Source organism: Colius striatus, chromosome 4, assembly GCF_028858725.1.
Source record: "Colius striatus isolate bColStr4 chromosome 4, bColStr4.1.hap1, whole genome shotgun sequence".
Classification (NCBI taxonomy): Eukaryota; Metazoa; Chordata; class Aves; order Coliiformes; family Coliidae; genus Colius; species Colius striatus.
The window spans coordinates 61,547,669-61,559,983 of NC_084762.1; the positions used below are offsets into that span (position 1 = coordinate 61,547,669).

At 38.5% G+C, this 12,315-nt stretch overlaps 1 protein-coding gene across 8 annotated transcripts in view; it reads left to right on the forward strand.

The window, feature by feature from the left end:
* SGK3 (serum/glucocorticoid regulated kinase family member 3) overlaps positions 1-8,737 on the forward strand; it is a 60,338-nt gene extending 51,601 nt beyond the window's left edge. For all 8 annotated transcript variants that reach the window (XM_061994488.1, XM_061994493.1, XM_061994494.1 and 5 more), the window contains 9 exons: positions 239-322; positions 411-542; positions 2,380-2,492; positions 2,714-2,750; positions 2,861-2,947; positions 5,201-5,296; positions 6,139-6,294; positions 7,388-7,477; positions 8,491-8,737. In XM_061994488.1, the coding sequence (XP_061850472.1) occupies positions 239-322; positions 411-542; positions 2,380-2,492; positions 2,714-2,750; positions 2,861-2,947; positions 5,201-5,296; positions 6,139-6,294; positions 7,388-7,477; positions 8,491-8,661 (966 nt within the window). In that variant the 3' untranslated portion in view covers positions 8,662-8,737. The remainder of the gene's footprint in view (positions 1-238; positions 323-410; positions 543-2,379; positions 2,493-2,713; positions 2,751-2,860; positions 2,948-5,200; positions 5,297-6,138; positions 6,295-7,387; positions 7,478-8,490) is intronic.
* The last annotated feature ends 3,578 nt before the right edge of the window (positions 8,738-12,315 follow it).

Here is a 12,315-nt window from a genome sequence, read left to right on the forward strand (position 1 = left end):
TTATGGAAAATGATATAATTTGGTCTTTCATGATGTCACCATCATAATGAAATTCTACTGAACTTGTAAGCTCACTCTGTTGGTGATTATATTGCTGATTGACTGTATTAGAAGCAACAAAACTCTGTTCTGAAGAAATAGCATGAATATTTTCCACTTACGCTGAAATTAGGAACTTAGTACTAATAGAATGTTAACTGCAACGATCACATTTCTTCATTTGTTTTCAATTTCACAGGTTCTTCTTGCAAAACGAAAACTGGATGGGAAATACTATGCTGTCAAAGTGCTGCAGAAAAAAATTGTTCTTAATAGGAAAGAGGTGATCTTTCTCCACCCACCTCCCTTCATTTTTCCTTTCAATTACAAAATCACTCCTGTTTACTTATTTATCTTCTGTTTCCTTACAGCAAAAACATATTATGGCTGAACGTAATGTGCTTTTGAAAAATGTGAAACATCCATTTTTGGTTGGATTACATTACTCATTCCAAACAACAGAGAAGCTTTACTTTGTCCTGGATTTTGTTAATGGAGGAGAGGTATGTGGTGGTTTGTTTGGATTTGAGTCTCTCTATTCTGCGTATTCTAGGTGGGAGGAAGAAAATTATCTTTTACAATGGGTTGTAATCATTATTCTCCCAGTTTTCAAAATCTTAGTATTTATCTGCTGTTACTACAGACTTCAATAGCTATACAGACCCTGTTCCACTTTTTATCCATAGCTTTAATCCCAGATTTATTCATGGTTGTCAAATACAGATACTGTATTTTACAGTTAGATATATTTACCTTTATTACAAAATAATCTTATATTGACCTTTTTTACCACATGAAACTGTCTTTTCCTCATGCATCTGTGTTAGCTGAGATGCTAGTATTTCAAAAGCATAAGGAAGCAAGCTGGCAACTGAGTTTGATATGATTGAGAGCTTTGGGATTATTATGGGGCTTTGCATCATCTAATTACCAAATAGCCTTTTCCTTGAAATGATGCTATTAAACCTGAAGAGCCATCAAGTAACTTGGGGGAAGACTTGTGAAAGACATGGAATAAGTCTGTATATGTTTAAATAAGATATTCTGGAGCAGTTCATCTTCAGCTAGAGACCTATTGCTTTTAGAAGTACGCACTACTTCCAGCAATACTCAAGAAGATCGTGTATAAACTGATTGAATAGACAATAGACATGAAAATGGTAGAAGATGTTGCTTCTGTTCCTCAAAGTTTTGTGGAAAATTGTCTTATACATCAATAATACCTGGACCTACCTAGGAAATTAGTTGTGATTGAAGAAAACAGTGTAGTGAAAAATTGTTATATGACTAGAGCTATCCAACATATATACTTTAAAGAAGAGCTGTATGTCTTGTCACTTGCTGTGTTTTCAGTTTGGTAATTTATTGGTGTAAAATGTATGCAAATCAGAAGATCTTTCTTAAGGTACTTAAGGATGTACTTAATGCAGAACAGGAAAGGAGGATGAGTGAGGATACACTTGTGGATGATAAAATTCTTCTAGCTGAAAGAGCACAGGAGAAGGGGTGGAATTTAGTTTGGTTTAGCATATCTCAGGGTTTCCTATTATGTCACTGCAGCTGACTATACACAGGTAAGCATGAGGTATGCTGAACAAACCAGGATGAAGTATGTACTAGGGCGTACATCAGTTCATATTCATGTGGCCCATTGTCAAAAATTTTTATATGGTCCTAGAGCTGTGATATCCAGAATCCTTTAAGTGACAGAGCTGGGACAAGATAGGCCTTTTTGTTGACCGATGTAATCTTATTTAAACCATCAAGCTCCTGGTTTGGTCTACTCTGATTTTCTGGCCCCATCTTAGTGTGGCAAGTTCTTAGTTCTAAAACACAAAAAAACTAAAATACAGTTCAAAAAGCCAGACAGCTTTCTGTAGTTGAGAATTTGTGGATCAGCTTGGAATATACATCTCCCAAAGTGATCTACATTTAGGTGATTTCAGAACACAGGTCTAGAAATACTCACATACAAAAATTTGAATACAAGCATATACAGAAATTGAAGATTAATTATTTGACGCTAGGTTATATTCTGTTAGGTTACCTCACATGATTTAGTCTTGCCAGCTTCTGTTCACAGCTTAATGGTTTACTCTGGTTCCTTTCAACTAGTCTTTGAATTAGGAGAATGTCCTTATGTGTTTGAGTAGCCTTAACCATTGCTGAGCTACGAAAAGGAAGAAAGGGAGTAAAAGAATGACAGTCATACAGCAAAACAAATTTCATTTAGTTTTCACTTTTTTTAAAAAATGGATACCTAAAGTTACTATTAAAATCGCACATTATTAATCTGATTTTAATGTATAATGTTCTTATGTACTGTTTATATATTTACAGCTGTTCTTTCACTTACAAAGAGAACGTTCCTTTCCTGAACACAGAGCCAGATTTTATGCTGCTGAAATAGCCAGTGCACTGGGCTACTTACACTCAATAAATATTGTGTACAGGTAGGTTTCTGAAATGCATCTTTGTCCTGCAGAGGTTCGAAGTAGGACAAATTACTAAATTAAAAGCCACTGTATGAAATCATCTTACAGGAACTTTGAACATGACAGTTTCACCAAAACTTGAAGCTTTCAGCTGAAGAATAAAAGTCCTTGCCTCTGAAGCTCTTGTGTTAGTGACTGCTGTTTTGAATTAATAGGGCTGTTTGGTTTTTTTTTAATAGGGATTTAAAACCAGAAAACATTCTCCTAGATTCACTAGTAAGTATGCAATATTTTTGTTTTTCTGTGCCCTCTGACAAAATTGACACTTGCATGTATCCAAATGTTGAACGTGTTCTACTTTTAAAATACCATTCTTTCTTAAACAGGGTCATGTTGTGTTGACAGACTTTGGACTTTGTAAAGAAGGGATTGCAAGTTCTGATACCACTGCAACTTTTTGTGGGACGCCAGAAGTATGTTGACAACTTTCCTGGGTTTTTTGGCTAGTAATTTGTGACTGCTGACTTACTAATATTTGTGTAACTGGAAGACCAAATATTTTAGTTTGTACTGTTGGAGATTTGCATTGTTGTAACAAGCTCTTCCATGAAACCAAACTACAGACAAGCTTCCTGCAGATCTGTTCTTTGTCCTTTCTACTAACACGCAATGTCTCCTGTTTACTACCCACAGCCTCATAACTCATCTCTTCCTTCCTCCCCTTTTCCAACCTTTTTCAAACATTGTTTTCTCCTCTGTCTCCTAGACACAGAACAGATAGCTTGTGTAACAGCTGGAACAGATTTGCCAATATGAATCTATTTGCCATCTCCTGCCACTGATTTTTATTAATTTTATAGGGACTTAATATCTGTGAGTCTGGAGCAACTTTTGCATATACATGAAACTTTGAACTTGCTGACCAAAGTCTTGAATACCTACGAAAGAATCACTGTAATGCCAGGATTAGTGGCTTTGATTTGATAAACATTCTTTAAACTACAGAGAAGGCTTTTGAGGGCAGTGAAGGATGAGTGAGAGTGAGGAGTACTATTTAGCTGAAGCATATGAATTTTTTTTTTCCAAAAAAGGCAGGTGACAACATGTGAGAGCCTGTCCTAATTATCATCAGAGCAGGCATCTGTAAAGCTGAGTAGCAAATGTAGCTGAAACGGTATTTGTTGAATGTTTTGGAAAGTTCAAAAGACAATATATAGAACACTAGTAACTCTGGATCTGTTTGAGAAAATCTGTGGGTTTTTCTCATGTTCAGAGGCTTAGTCTGCACCTTTACCTTGGACTTGGATGAATTGCAACAGAAGAGGATGCTAGTGCTCTTGCTTCCTATGAGTTCTTAAAAATACCAAGATCAAACATAGCAGCTGAGTTATTAGCCTTCTAATCCAAGATTTAGATTTGGGTCTTTCATAATCCTGCTAAAAGCTCTTCTCAGTGGTTCTAAACACCAAGTGGAATGACTTGGTGTGTCCCAACATCTAAAAAAGTTCAAAGGAGATCAGGAAAGATTAGAAAAAGCTGAAGTAGTTGAGTTCAAAGTACTTAGCTGCTTTTTGTGCTTCTTACAGGGTCAAGAAAAAACTATTTCACTGTGAGGGTGAGGGAGCAGTGGCACAGGCTGCCCAGAGGGGTTGTGGAGTCTCCTTCCCTTGGAGGTCTTCAAGACCCACCTGGACACGTTCCTATGTTACCTGATCTAGGTGAACCTGCTTCTGCAGGAGGGTTGGACTAGATGATCTCTAAAGATCCCTTACAACCCCTACCATTCTATGATTCTATGATCTGTAGACAAGTGAGTTACAGGGCACTCACACATACAGAAAGTCTGAGAAATGCTGATCTAATTAAAGTGTGAGTTTCGGTCTGTGCCTTGTCTGACAATGCTATCGTCTCTGTGTAAATTAAATTTCAGAATTTGGATACTAGAATAATGGAAGTAATCACCCTCTTGTTTTGAGAGGTTAAAACCCTCTGCTGTAGATGAGAACTGAGATGATAATGCAGTCATAGTCATCTTATATTACATATTGAGAGAGAATAGTCTCATACTATTAAGTGGCTGTCCTTGTGCCAGTGAGTGTTAATAAACTCTGAGATGCTGAGTAGATTTCTTGCAAGGCAGGTGAAAAACAGTTAGCATTGTCATTCAGTGTTTGATTGTATTGCATGTTTATCACAAATCAGTCAGGGGTACCTATTTGATGACAAGCTCTAGTGGAACAATTCACAACTCATGCCCTCATTGAGATTTACAGTGAAACTTAAAAAATAGGTTATACAGTTTCTCAGTAATGAGAGATTTGAGGCAGAATTCATATGTTTTCATTTTTATTTACTGGATGGGGAGCATACAGGCTTAGGATGTCAGAATGGTCATGATTGGTAGCCAGCTTGCTGAGAGATGTTGCCTCTGCAACAGAAATGTAAAACTAATTTCATAACACAGGTGGCAAAGCAGTTTGGCAAAACAATACTGTATGGAAAATATTGTTTCAGATGAGGAAAACAGCTGACCTACTTGGTAAATGAGCAAATGGTGACAGTATTTGCCAGGTTTGTTGAAGGACTAAAGAAGTAATTAGCAGTCTATGCTTGGTTGCTATGAAGCAACTTTTCCTGAAGGTTTTTACTGTGATGTCACTAAAACCTGTTTTTACTCTTGCTTTCCTAATATTCTAACCTACTTTTTTATTATTTATTTCTTTTAGTATCTTGCACCAGAAGTCATTAAAAAGCAGCCTTATGACAACACAGTAGACTGGTGGTGCCTTGGTGCAGTTCTTTACGAAATGCTTTATGGGCTGGTACGTACTTAATGTGGGGGAGGCAGGAGTTGGTTCCTTCCCTTCTCCCTCTTTATGTGAAGTAAACCTAGAGTGTTTTGTTAAAGATGCTAACTTTTGCCAAATACTGAAGTATTCTACTTAAATGGATGGATGAACAGTTTGTGTTAACATAGCACCTGTTTTTTCTCTTTTGGATTCTCCATTGTTTCTTGATATCTAAAATTCTGCTTTCCAATGAACTGCTGGACATAAGCTGTGATCAAGAGAAGCAGTCATCACTTTGAGGGAATGTGAGAGTAAACTACATCGACAGTGATAATACCCAATAAAAAAAAATACAACTTAAAAGTAAAATTTTGACAGATACTCGAATATATAAAATATATTTTTGCTTAGGTCTCACAGGTTTTCTTTTAGCTTTTTCCCCTTCTTGATGCAGCATTGGAACAACTGTACTGCTTTTAGTCATAAGTAATAACTCTGGCAAAAATATTTTCTGTTAGTTTTCTCAAGCTTTATCTTCTCCCATAGGATTTTAAATAAGGATACAGATGTGGTTTTCTACTCTCACATGCCTTTCAGGCAAGTTCAATGGGAGCTTTGAAGCTGGATGGCATCTATGGCTGCCTTGTGGGTGTTAGAACATGTCAGGAGAAGAGGAGGTGGGGTAGGGAGGGGGAAGCTATCAAGTGTAAAGATCTGGCAATGGTGATGATTGAATTAGAAGTTAGCAGTGCATAAGAAGTAGTAGATTTCTTCACTGCCAGCAGTTTGTATTTCTTATAGAGTTGTGTACTGATTATACACGTGAAACAATATTGCATCTGGCTTCAAATTAATGTGTAACTTTTCTTTTTTAGCCTCCTTTTTACTGCCGTGATGTTGCTGAGATGTATGAGAACATTCTTCATAAACCCCTGGTTTTGCGCCCAGGAATCAGCCTTACAGCCTGGTCTATTCTGGAAGAACTTCTGGAGAAAGATCGACAAAGCAGACTTGGAGCAAGGGAAGACTTTGTATGTCATGTCCTAATTTATCAAGCCTTACTTCATTTAAAGGGATGTCACCAAATTTATGTGCACAGCACAGATTTAATAGTTGGAAATAGGTTGCTCTATTGTCTCTGTTTTCCTCCTTTTTATTTCTTTGTTAAAGACACCAGTGTGGTCTGTGTCTGAAAATTGTTAGGGATAAAAGAGAGAGATTATTGTTGTGGGATATAAATATTTTGAGCTTGTTTGCTACTGTACCTACCAGCAGAGGAAACCCAGTTTGTGATGTAGTAGTTACTAAGGTGTACTAAGGTAAACTTCAGTATTTGTAGTGAAACTGGGAAATAATCAAAAGAAAAAGCTGTTTTCTGGTAATGTCAGTTTATTAACTGCATGAAAAGCAGTCTTCAGAAAAAAAAGAGAAACACTAGTACTTTGCAAACAGCAACACTTTTTTTTGTTCTGCCTTAAAATAATGGCAAATGTTTTCCCAGTCTAACAACAAAAACTTTTGTTTGCAAGAAGATGATGTGAGGAAGTACAGGTGTCTTCAGAACTGTGTGATGAGGAGTGATCTAGAAGGACCTCATCCATTCATTAGTTGTGACATAGATTTTCATAGGCTTCTGCTTGCAGCCTTAATGTTAGTCTGTTGACCTTCTAACAGAGCATTTAGACTTTGACATCACACTTTTTCACAGTTTAGAGCAAGGTGAAAGGATGATGGCATTATTACAGCTATTTGCTGCTTCATAACTAGTAAGCATACTGCAGAGTTTTCGAAGCAGCTGCTTGTCAATGATTTGCTCTATGAAAACTAACAAAACTCAGAGGAGCAGAGGTGCTAACAGTAAACATGATTGCTCTGTAGTAAACTTCAAGGTGGTTGATTTTAAGGCTTAAAAGCAGAAAATGGGATCTTAAAAGGAAACAAATTTGTAGAGGCAAGCTAACAAATTTCAATTGCTGTGTTTATCAAATACAGCTGCTATTGCAAAGTAAATTGTGAATAAATAAAACTGATGGAGAACTTTTTTATGCATGTGCAGTCAAAAGTAGTGTTTACTGTGATGGACAGGATGGATTCATTAAATATCTAAAAAATTCCTTATTGCAGCTTGAAATTCAAAAGCATCCATTCTTTGAATCTCTCAGCTGGACTGATCTTCTTCAGAAGAAAATTCCACCACCATTTAATCCTAATGTGGTAAGTGCTGGGTGATGTTTTAGTTCATACCTGCCAAATTTCTGCTTTCAAGGGCTTGTGTATTTGCAAACGATGTTTATTTCAGAATGGTGAAGAAGGGGGCCCTCCCCTCTTCCCCATGTGCTGACTGGCCTTTTGAGCAGTGATGCTGTCTTTATTTCTTAAACCTCAGTTGGACATATTGATTGATGTTCCCTCTGCTCATTCATGTCAAATTACAGATGGTTTCTGTGGGGTCTGAAAGACCAAAGAAGAAAATGCAGATAGCTTTATTATTTGAAGACTTTATCTGAGAGGCTGCTACCTGTCTGGTTTTTTGCAGTTACCAAGCCATACTTACAGCTTTTCTTTTATCCTCTCATCAGTTTAAACTGTGACAAGCTGCGACTGCTTGTCGCGAGAGGGAAAAGTCCTTCCTAAATTCACATAAGAGCATCACCTTTTCATTGAGCGAGTCTGGTGAATAAGCCTTGGCTGTCTGGTCTCAGTGGCGAAATGTTAGTATGCTTTAATTCTTAGGTGTGTTACTGGGAAGCTGACTTATCCTAACAGTGCTGTTGCTAGAATTTAATATTTCAAGTATTACTGATCGAAAAAAGTGAATGACAATTTGATGTGGTTTGGGATTTGGTTTTGATTGGGTTGATATTTCTGTGTCTCTTTCAGGTTTTAGAGTTGTTTTTTGTTGGAGGCAGGGAGGAGCATGGTTGTACATGTTTTAGTTTTTGCATCTCTAACGGCAATTTAAGAAAGAGACATTTCTTAATATTTCTTTAGACTTATATCACAAATGTGTGTCAGCTTTGGCCTGAACTCCAGCCTAAAAGAAACAAGTAGACCTTTAACATCTGTTTTTAGAGATGCTGTGATGTTCTTCCTTAAATTTCTTGTACTTAAATACGAAAGAATAACAAAGTAGATAACCTCAAGAACTAAATCTGAAATCTAAAGGACAAGCACAAGTTTAAAATACAGTCTTAATATGAGAGCTGATAGATATCTCTGTTTTCTAGGCTGGACCAGATGATATCGGGAACTTTGACGCAGTGTTTACAGAAGAAATGGTCCCATACTCAGTTTGTGTTTCTTCTGATTATAACATCGTTAATGCCAGTGTCCTAGAGGCAGATGATGCATTTGTTGGATTTTCCTACGCACCACCTTCTGAAGATATGTTTTCCTAGGAAATTATAAGCCAACAGTGTTTTGGAAGTCTTGGGGAGAACTGAAATGTTAGGATTATGGACACATTCAAAAATAGCATTACTAGTGCCTCGTTTTGTATGTAGGTTTGAAACCTATGAACAAACTTTCTCTGCTGTATAGGAGGAATTTGGGCATTTTGGATGGCTTTCTTTGGGGTTTGAGCTGTTTGTTCCTGCTGCAGAAAATATTTTTAAAAACCTTTAAAAAGCATTCTCTATGTATTTTTTAAGTAAAAACACTGACTGTTCAATCCCTTCAGGTTTACATTCGTACCTATCTAAGATTTCGCTGGCATAAACAGCAGCAAACTTAGTAAATTTATAAATGCTTTTGTACCTATTTACAGTGACTTTGTGCTTAAATTGTAACTATGCAATTTGTCTTTTATATGTCCTGGTTTAAGAAAGGTAAATGTTTTCCCTGTTACATCAGTTTGAAATACATGTCAGTTTACCTGTCAGCACTTAAATGAGGAGTTAATGTAAGTTAAGACTTAAGATTCACGAAGGACTTTTACAGAATGAAAATTTGGTCCTATGAAACTGGATTGTTGCTCTTGTGCTTGCTGAAACACCTACTCACTCAACTGGATTATCTGAGGTATAGGGGACTACTCAGAACAAATATTAACTGGATTGTTTTGATAACATTACTGATCACGTGTTCTACTTTTCTTTCCTCCCTGAGATACATATGTCTATATTTCAACTTCCTTTGATAAATACATCTAGAATTGCAACTACATTAGAAATATTTTTGGTTAAAACTCTGCTTTTCCAAAGATATAATATGCAATAATCACTGATACTTTTTAAAAGGCTATCTTGATTTGATCTTTTGTGGGTGAGTGGTGAGGGGGTTATGCCAAATATTAGGGATTTTTCTCACGCAAACACTAATATGTTCCAAATTGGTTGTATTTCAGTGTTCATAGCGACCTGTCCTTGTGTTCCAGTTTGCACCATTTTTTAACCTTCACTTTATATTAGAGGGGGAAGAAATGTAAATTCCACTGTTAATTTTTAAAATGTGAAAAGTTATTGTATTTCTCTTAACATATAAGTGTAAGGACAAACTGATAATTCTGAACAATTTCTGTTTAAGGAAATTTTTTTAAAATGCAAAAATTTACAGCAATTACAGTGTATAAAGACCTATCACAATAGTAGTTTTATTATATATGTTACTTGTAAATAACAACTTATTTTTGTCCGTTACTTAATGTTCTGTGATTTTTGTTCAAAAATACATTCAGTGAAATTGCCTGAAATGCCTTGATTTGAGAGAAGTCTGATAGACACTGAGTAGACAAAGTTAAATGTTGCATTTCAAAGAGAAAATGCTATGTTGCATCAAAATCAGTTAAAATTCAGAACATTGTGAGGGAAAGACTGTATTCTTACTAATGTTATATCAACAGTGAAATAATAGACAAGTGGGAACTACTACATGATTCCTTGCTTATCTCAGTGAGTATCATCTATATCACTATCTCTTGCATAGTGCTTAAGGGATGCTGAGCAGCTGCTGTGTGAGGTGTTGAAAGGAGTTGTTGGGTAATTCAAGTAAGAACTGACATTGTCATGGGAAGGGAGGAAGGAACTGTATCCTTTTGGGGAGTGGAGCACTTATTTTCCATAGTGCTGCTCTGTGAAATGTTGAGAGGTTTAGAAATAGCTATATGGCTGTTCCAGACAGCCAACAACTACATGAGTCCTGTTAACTACAGTTAAAATCGTTTGGAAGCAACAGCCTTACCCCCCTTTTTTTTATCACTTCCTGATGGACAACTTGATTGTGAGAAAGGAAGTATTAATTCTCATACTGACATTTTATGCTATATACTCCTGAAATTATTGTGGGCTACTGTGACTACCTTCTCTCTATGGCGAGGAAGTACGATACTGTAGAGAGATGGAAAGGAGAGGAGATACTTCAGAAGTTGTTGCTGTGGGAGCTAGCACCCATTTCTCTCTGTCTTATCTTTCCAATATGTGTATACCTAGCTGCCTAATTAGGGATGGGGAAGGATGAGGGAGTTGCTTTTTTTCTTGTCACAAATTTGGAGTGTCTTTCCTTTTTTTGCTTGTTATTTTTAAAAGGTGGCAGTGGCAGTTGAAGTTCTTTCTGGGAGAGCAGCATAATAATTGCTTATTAAGCTTTTTCCTTTGTCGGGCTCTGACTTTTTGGCAAAATGTGAATGTGTTGGATATGTCACTTGTAATACTTTTCCCTTTCTTGTACTGTAAGTTCATGTCGTGAAATACCTTAGTCAGATAGTAGAGGTAACAGGCTCTGGGTATAATAGGCTCTGTGTACAACATCAGGCAGTAGGGCCTTAGAATGCTTCTCTCTGCATTTCGTGATGATGGTTTTCAAAGCATGACAGCTAGGTTCAGAGTGTAGTAGCCCCTTCACCCAGTGCTGGGCTGAAAAGTGAAATCTGAAGCACTAGTGGTAAATCCTAAATCAGACAGTGACTGTCAGAGAACCTACACAGGAACCACCTGTGGTACTCCCTTCCTGTTTTCGCAGATAGGTGATAAAGGAAGGTAAAATTTGTCTTTGTGACAAATGCAGGGGGGTTGCCTGTCTGTAGCAGAAGGGGATTATTCCTCCCCTTCGAGAGGTGCATCTGAGGCCTCTGAAGAGCAGGCCTTCTCTCTGGTGCAGTGATAGCAAAGGAGCAGTGCTGCCGCTCTGGTGTTTTGGCCTGGAAGGAGAGAGAGACAGGCAAGACGGACTGATGGAAATGCATGGCAGTTGTAAAAACATGAACTGAAATCAAACAGGAAAAAGAGTTTAGAGGTGCTGTCCTGGGAGGTAAATTTGCAGACAAATTTAAATATGTTTAAATATGGTTAAACATGCAACATTTATAAACGAAAGAAAATGGGTTTAAAAATATCATAGAATCCTAGAGTGGTAGGGTTGGAAGGGACCTTTAGAGATCATCTAGTCCACCTAGATCAGGTTGCATAGGAACGTGTCCAGACAGGTCTTGAAGATCTCCCAGGGGAGGACTATGTTGTCTTTCAGGACTTAACTGCACACTATGTGACCCTGCTGGGACTGTGGCCACAGTAAAGTGATGGCTGTGCACGCTTGAGTAGCCGCGTGCTTAACAGAGCAGCCATCCGTAACAGGTAGCGTCCGAAGCGTCTGTGCGGCTACGGGAACGGGTGAAGGTGTGTTTCGTCTTTACTCGGTGCGGGGGTAAAGAGCCGCAGCCGTTTCCGTGAAGGCGGGGCCTTCTGAGGGAGCGGCCGTGGCGCCTTTCCCGCCCGGCGGCGCGGCGCTGTTGGCTCGCGGCCGCTCCGCAGCCCGCCAACGGACTCTGGCTGAGGGGGTGGCGCCGGCGGCCCAGTCCTGCGCTGGGCGAGCCCCTCGCTGCCGCCTCGCAAAAGGTCCTCTGCTGTCTGCGGTGGGCAGAGCGGCGCGCTGGTAGGGAGATGGAGTTATGGCCCTGCTGTGCGATGGGCAGCCTGGTCACCCTTGCTGCCCGTTGTTGCTGCCACAGTGGTGCTGAGGCGGGGGGGGGGCATAGGAAGCCTGGAGAATACTTTGTGGAGAGCACCAGTGGGTTGTGTGAGGAAGGGGTGCTGATGGCATGGGGGGCAGCTGTGAGCGTC